Source organism: Penaeus vannamei, chromosome 18 (genome assembly GCF_042767895.1).
Source record: "Penaeus vannamei isolate JL-2024 chromosome 18, ASM4276789v1, whole genome shotgun sequence".
Classification (NCBI taxonomy): domain Eukaryota; kingdom Metazoa; phylum Arthropoda; class Malacostraca; order Decapoda; family Penaeidae; genus Penaeus; species Penaeus vannamei.
The window spans coordinates 34014782-34022281 of NC_091566.1; the positions used below are offsets into that span (position 1 = coordinate 34014782).

A 7500-nucleotide genomic window follows, 5' to 3' on the forward strand; every position below is an offset into this window, starting at 1 on the left:
ATCCTCAGCTTCCTCAGGAGCAGCGTGATCTCGCCCACCATCCAGTCCAGCTCCATCAGCGCATCGCCGGTTCTCCCGCGGGCGCTTTTGCCGTGGAATTTTTTGGATGCGAATTGCGGGTGGTGGATCTGTTTAAGATGGTGTCGAGATGTTTGTTTTGTTTATCAGGGAATAAAGAGAATCTGAGGGGAATAGTTTAGAATCTCTAGGGAATAGTGATTAGGAAGGTTTAGAATACTTGGGGAATAGATGCGAATTGTGGGTGGTGGATCTGTTTAAGGTGGTGTCGAGATGTTTGCTTTGTTTATCAGGGAATATAGAGAGAATCTGTGGGGAATAGTTTAGATTCTCTGGGTAATAGTGGTTAGGATCTGTTTAAAAATTGGCTGTTTATTAAGGAAGGTTTAGAGTCCTTGGGGAATAGAGGTTTGGATCTGTTTAAGATGTCGAGATGTTTGCTTTGATTATCAGGGAATATTGAGCATCCTAGGGCAATAGTTTAGAATCTCTGGGTAATAGTGATTAGGATCTGCCAAAAAATTGGCTCTTTATGAAGGAAGGCTTAGAGTCCTTGGGGAATAGAGGTTAGGGTATGTTTCTTTTGTTTATTAGGGAATATAGAGCATCCTTGGGCAATAGTTTAGAGTCTCTGGGGAATAGTGGTTAGGATCTGCCAAAAAAATGACTATTTATTAAGGAAGGTTTAGAATCCGAATCCTTGAGGAAAAGAGGTTAGGATCTGCCAAGATGGTGGCAAGATATTTGATTTATTTATTAAGGAATATAGAGCATCCTTGGGCAATAGTTTAGAATCTCTGGTAATAGTAGTTAGGATCTGCCAAGTTACTTTCTTTGTTAATTAATTTATAAAATATTTGGTCAATATTGATGATGCCAGGACTTATACATATATGATTAATGTTCATAATACATCAGTATACATAAAGTTTATAATAATTACCAAAGTAGATCACCCAGCCTTTGTTTGCTTACCTGACCATCTACTTATCTACTTAATGCTTATCTACCTTTCTACCTCCTACCTACTTAACCTACATATTCACCTACCTGCCTCCATACCTAATGCTTACCTACTTCTCAACTTACCTACTTACCCACCCACCTGCCTACCTACTTACCAACCCACCTGCTTACCTACTTACCAACCCACCTGCTTACCTACTTACCAACCCACCTGCTTACCTACTTACCAACCCATCTGCTTACCTACTTTCCAACCCACCTGCCTACCTACTTACCCACCCACCTGCCTACCTACTTACCCACCTGCCTGCTTACCTACTTACCAACCCACCTGCTTACCTACTTACCAACCCACCTGCTTACCTACTTACCAACCCACCTGCTTACCTACTTACCAACCCACCTGCCTAACTACTTACCAACCCACCTGCCTACCTACTTACCAACCCATCTGCTTACCTACTTACCAACCTACCTGCCTACCTACTTACCAACCCACCTGCCTACCTACTTACCAACCCACCTGCTTACCTACTTACCAACCCACCTGCCTACCTACTTACCAACCCACCTGCCTACCTACTTACCAACCCACCTGCCTACCTACTTACCAACCCACCTGCCTACCTACTTACCCACCTGCCTGCTTACCTACTTACCAACCCACCTGCTTACCTACTTACCCACCCACCTGCCTACCTACTTACCCACCCAACTGCCTACCTACTTACCTACTTACCCACCCAACTGCTTACCTACTTACCAACCCACCTGCCTACCTACTTACCAACCCACCTGCTTACCTACTTACCAACCCACCTGCTTACCTACTTACCAACCCACCTGCCTACCTACTTACCAACCCACCAGCCTACCTACTTACCAACCCACCTGCTTACCTACTTACCAACCCACCTGCCTACCTACATACCAACCCACCAGCCTACCTACTTACCGACCCACCTGCCTACCTACTTACCAACCCACCTGCCTACCTACTTACCAACCCACCTGCCTACCTACTTACCAACCCACCTGCCTACCTACTTAGCAACCCACCACCCTACCTGCTTCCCAACCCACCTGCCTACCTACTTACCAGCCCACCTGCCTACGTACTTACCAACCCACCTGCCTACCTACTTACCAACCCACCTGCCTACCTCCTTACCAACCCACCTGCCTACCTGCTTACCTACTTACCAACCCACCTGCCTACCTACTTACCAACCCACCTGCCTACCTACTTACCAACCCACCTGCCTACCTACTTACCAACCCACCTGCCTACCTACTTACCAACCCACCTGCCTACCTACTTACCAACCCACCTGCCTACCTACTTACCAACCCACCTGCCTACCTACTTACCAACCCAGCTGCCTACCTACTTACCAACCCACCTGCCTCCCTGCTTACCAACCCACCTGCCTACCTACTTACCAACCCACCTGCCTACCTACTTACCAACCCACCTGCCTACCTACTTACCAACCCACCTGCCTACCTACTTACCAACCCACCTGCTTACCTACTTACCAACCCACCTGCCTACCTGCTTACCTACTTACCAACCCACCTGGCTACCTGCTTACCTACTTACCAACCCACTTGCCTACCTGCTTACCTACTTAACAACCCACCTGCCTCCCTGCTTACTTACTTACCAACCCACCTGCCTACGTACTTACCTACTGAACAACCCACCTGTCTACCTACTTACCTGATGGGTCGGGAAATAGAGGAAGAAGGACTGATTCTTGTGATGGGCGTCGCTGATGAAGCCGAGAGCGCGGTTCAAGTAGCGACTCGAGAGCGTGGGGAGAGATACCGGCTGTTCCAAGATGGTTGTGTTGCTGCAAGAAATTGAGGAAGTGGGGGGAAAATATAGTAAAAAGAAAAAAGAAAGAAAAAAAAAAGTGCAGCAGCAATAAATCTGATTAAAAAAAGAGGAAAAAAGTGTGTTGTTAAAAATAAAAAGAAATGGTAAAAATATACTGTTTTTAGAAATCGTCAAAAGGTGTTGTGCTGTTGGAAAATATATATAAGAAACCAAAGATACGAAGTACTGAATAAGGGCTGTGTTGCCAGAAAAAAAAATAAGAAAAAAAATCATTTTTTTAAAGATGGTTGGATGGATTCCTTGAAGAAATTAATAAATAAAAGAAAATCACCGTTTCTAAAACATCTTTAAAAGTGAATTAGGAATCTACTTTAAAAGCCTCGAAAGTTTTCATGAAAAAAATATTCTTCTTCAAAAGTTTCTGGGGAAAAAGTCAGACCAGAGTAAAAAGTCTTCATTAATAAATCAATAAGTAATGCCCCATGTGTGTGACTACACCCACCCACATCCACCCACCAACCCACACACACACACACACACACACACACACACACACACACACACACACACACACACACACACACACACACACACACACACACACACACACACACACACACACACACACACACGCACACGCACACAAACAAATGAAAATATAAACACACAACTAACGAAACAAAAACAAACACAAACAACTCCAACTCACACAGACCAAAACCACCCACCCACCCAATACCCACCCACCAAGCCTCGCCCACCCACCTGAACAGCGGACAAGACACATCCTGTTCCCAGCAGTTGTCGTAGCAGCTGCCTCCGTCGGGGAAGCAGACGCGGCAGGGACACATGTCGTGGGAGTAAGGCACGCCGTAGTACTCGTCGAAGCCGAAGTGCGTCGGGAGGTACTCGCCCTTGGCACCCACGCCCAGGTGCCACTTGCCGAGGATCATGGTGCGGTAGCCCTGGAGGTGGGCGTCGATATGGGCGTGTTAGAGTAATGTGGGTGAAACGTAGGTGGGCGTGGGTTTAGGTGTGCGTGGGTGGAATGGGGGCGTAGGTGGGCGTCGATATGGATGTGTTAGAGTAATGTGGGTGGAATGAGGGCGTAGGTGGGCGTCGATATGGGTGTTGGGGCAATGTGGGAGGAATGAGAGCGTAGGTGGGCGTCGATATGGGTGTGTTGGGGCAATGTGGGTGGAATGAGAGCGTAGGTGGGCGTCGATATGAGTGTGTTGGGTCAATGTGGGTGGAATGAGAGCGTAGGTGGGCGTCGATATGGGTGTGTTGGGGCAATGTGGGTGGAATGAGAGCGTAGGTGGGCGTCAATATGGGTTTGTTGGGGGCAATGTGGGGGGAAATGGGTGTGGGTGTGGGGTGATTTGTGCCTGTGGGATTGGTTGTGATGTGTGGGAGTTGCGTGTTTAATTATGATGAAATACTAATTGTGCGGGGCTAATTAGGATAATAGTAATTATTATGAATTGCATGTTCCAGACTTTTCAAAGTTCTAAGTTGCTATCTGAAACATGTACTGCCTCTGGAATTTCTAGGATCTCAAAAAGCGGTCATTTCTGTCTGTTAAAAAATCATACTCAAAGATGAATCATACTCTAAGGAAGATTCTATTTCGAAAATTATTTCTACCTTATGGGAAAAAATGAAAAAATAATTCTTATTTACTGGATTTCCTTTAAAAATCAGACTCTATCCCAAAGCGACATTCTATTCCAACCGCACATGCCATCTCAAACCATTTTTTCCTAACAACCTCACAACCTTACAACTCTACAACCACATTTCGAAGCCAGGCCCATCGCCCCAACCTCACCTGACCCTGGAGAAGCTGTGCAATCGTGGTTTCATTGCGCGGAAGACCTAAGGTGTTGTCGGGAGTGAAGACGCCAGGGTAGACGCCGCTCCTCACCTGCAGACGACCGGTCAAGAGGGCGGCTCTGGAAAAGGGGCGAAGGGGTTGGGTGAGATGCTGGGGAAGAAGGGAAGGAGGGAAGGAGAAAGAGGTGGGGAATGAGAGAGGGAGAGAGAGGGAGAGGGAGGGAGGGAGGGAAAGAGGTGGGGAATGAGAGAGGGAGAGAGAGGGAGAGGGAGGGAGGGAGGGAAAGAGGTGGGTAGAGAGGGAGGGAAAGAGGTGGGTAGAGAGGGAGGGAATGAGAGAGAGAGGGAGGGAATGGGAGAGAGAGGGAGGGAGGGAGGGATAGAAAGGGGATGGAGAGAGGAAAGAGAGAGAGAGAGAGAGAGAGAGAGAGAGAGAGAGAGAGAGAGAGAGAGAGAGAGAGAGAGAGAGAGAGAAGGGAGGAGGGGGGTGGGGTTAAGAGAGGAGGAAGGGGATAGAAATCTGATCGAAGTAGGAAAGGAGAGAACGAAGAAGATGGATGGGGCAGAGATAGACAGACAGAGACAGAGGCAAAGACAGAGAGGCAAACAGACAGGACATACTAAAATACAGACAGACAGACAAACAGACAGCCATAAACCGAAAGGAAGATAACGACAAACAAAAAGACAAAAAAAAAACAGAGAGAAAGGTTTCGATAGAAGCTATACCACGGATTCCAGTTCAGACTTAACAGAAGACAGATTTCTGCTAACCTGGAAGGACTGCAGACAGGACTCGTGACGTAGAACTGGTTGAAGAACCTCCCATTCGCCGCCAGCTGATCGATGTGAGGCGTTCTGTGGGGTTTAAGAGACAGTAGGCAATCAGGAATTTAATTGTGAGGCATTTATGATACGGGGATACGATATTTCCTTCTCTTTTGGGGATATTTCTCTTTTTACTTTCTTTTTTTCAGTCTCTTTTCCTTTCTCTTTTTTCTCATTCTCTCTTTCTCTTTTTCTTCCCCCCCCCTCTCTCTCTCTCACTCTCTTTCACTCTCTCCCACCTTATCTTTCTCTCACCCCCCTCTCTCTTTCACTATCTCTATCCCCCTCCCCCCTTCTCTCTCTCTCTCTCTCTCTCTCTCTCTCTCTCTCTCTCTCGCTCTCTCTCTTTTTCTCTATCCATATATATATATATATATATATATATATATATATATATATATATAATTTATTCATAATTTCTACACATCTTATCTCTTAATAAAGGCCACACACGGCGTACTAACCTAGACGTCGGATGACCTGAGAAGCTGAGGTCACCGAACCCGAGATCATCAGCAAATAAAACGATGACATTCGGAGGTCGAGAAACATTGCTCTTAATCTTCTTTTTGCCTTTAATCTTATTCCCAGCACCGGCGCTTACAGAGACTACGATGGCCAAAAGGAAACACGTTATTAACATGTACTTCGTAGCCATGGTTGCGGATGGGTCCCTCTCTGGCTCTCTTGATTGTCACTGTTTTTCGTTAACTGGTTTTCTTTGACTTCCTCTGGCTTTCTGAACTGTCAGTGACTTTTCTTAGTTGCCACTGACTTTTCTTATCTGCCACTGGCTTATCTGAACTGTCACTGGCTTTCCTTGACTTTCGCTGGCTTTCTGAACCCTCACTGACTTTCTCCGTCACTAACAGGCGTTGAGAAAAGGTCGTTCTTGTCATGAGATGTTGAGTGGGACGATAAAGATAAGGACAGGTGGCCCTTCTGCGTTATCACTAACATCAACTTAATCTTTGCTGATAATTCCTGACGAAGTGCTCCGACTCGTGCCATGTATTCTACGAGGGAACGTTGGCTGAGTCCCTGATAAGGATGCAGTGGACCTGGGAGGAAAATGAGCAGAAAATGATAATATTGATTATGATCACAGCAGATTAAGATTGATGACGGCATTGATAATGATGGTAATAGTGACAGTGATAGTAATAACAATAGTATTAATAATAATAATAATGCTAGTAATGGTGATAATAATGATATGATAATAATTGATTGTTTAGATTATCACCCGTGGTAATGTAATAACAATATAAGACATTATATTTTGATAATAATAAACTGCGGTTCTGTTGGTCCAATCAACCCTGTTTCCCATTAGTTATGTAAGTAATTCAGTGTCGTGATTTCGAGCAGAACTTATTTTTTTTTTCACTGATACTTGAACTAAACGTGTATAATATCTTTGTATAAGTATTTTATTGGAGTAGAGACTTGATGTGTCGCAGAAGTCTAAGAAATAATTTAAATGCGCGGCCAGATAGAGAACCAATTTCAAAATAAAAATACCCTCTGGAAATCACAATCACAACAATGGTAATAAAAAGGTAAAGAAATAAAAATCAGCGTTCAACAACAGGGTGCCTTTGCAATACAAATCAATATATAACTTGCATGCAACCGCTGTAATCACCATCACCAGATAGTCACACGATAACACTATCACCTTTACCCTTAAGTTTCTTAATTCTTCCAAAAGTACGCACAATTACTGTTTATTTATTTTTTTTTTTTTTCGCTCATCCGCACGACGAAATTTCAGTGTAAAAAATCCTGTTTACTCTTAATATCCGTCACACTCTCCCCACGTTGAAAGCAGACACAACACTAACACTTGCGGCCACGGTAGAGTCAATTAAGAAACGTGCCGACGCGCCTGTGAATATGGAATGAGAAATAATTAATTAGAATATTTGGAATATTTGTAAACGTATTCATTCTCTTCGATGCTTCTTAGGAAAACATACGCGTGCATGCATAAGTATTCGTGCAAT

The 7500-nt window shown here is 44.8% G+C and overlaps 1 protein-coding gene across 1 annotated transcript in view; it reads right to left on the bottom strand.

The window, feature by feature from the left end:
* Positions 1-7500, bottom strand: part of LOC113829507 (arylsulfatase A) — a 10640-nt gene that overhangs the window by 2192 nt on the left and 948 nt on the right. Inside the window, exons 2-7 of the mRNA XM_070133169.1 lie at positions 5956-6552; positions 5438-5521; positions 4659-4782; positions 3593-3792; positions 2708-2840; positions 1-128 (exon numbers count right to left, since the gene is read on the bottom strand). The exon at positions 1-128 is cut by the window's left edge and continues 39 nt beyond it. Of these exons, the coding sequence (XP_069989270.1) occupies positions 1-128; positions 2708-2840; positions 3593-3792; positions 4659-4782; positions 5438-5521; positions 5956-6149 (863 nt within the window). The 5' untranslated portion in view covers positions 6150-6552. The remainder of the gene's footprint in view (positions 129-2707; positions 2841-3592; positions 3793-4658; positions 4783-5437; positions 5522-5955; positions 6553-7500) is intronic.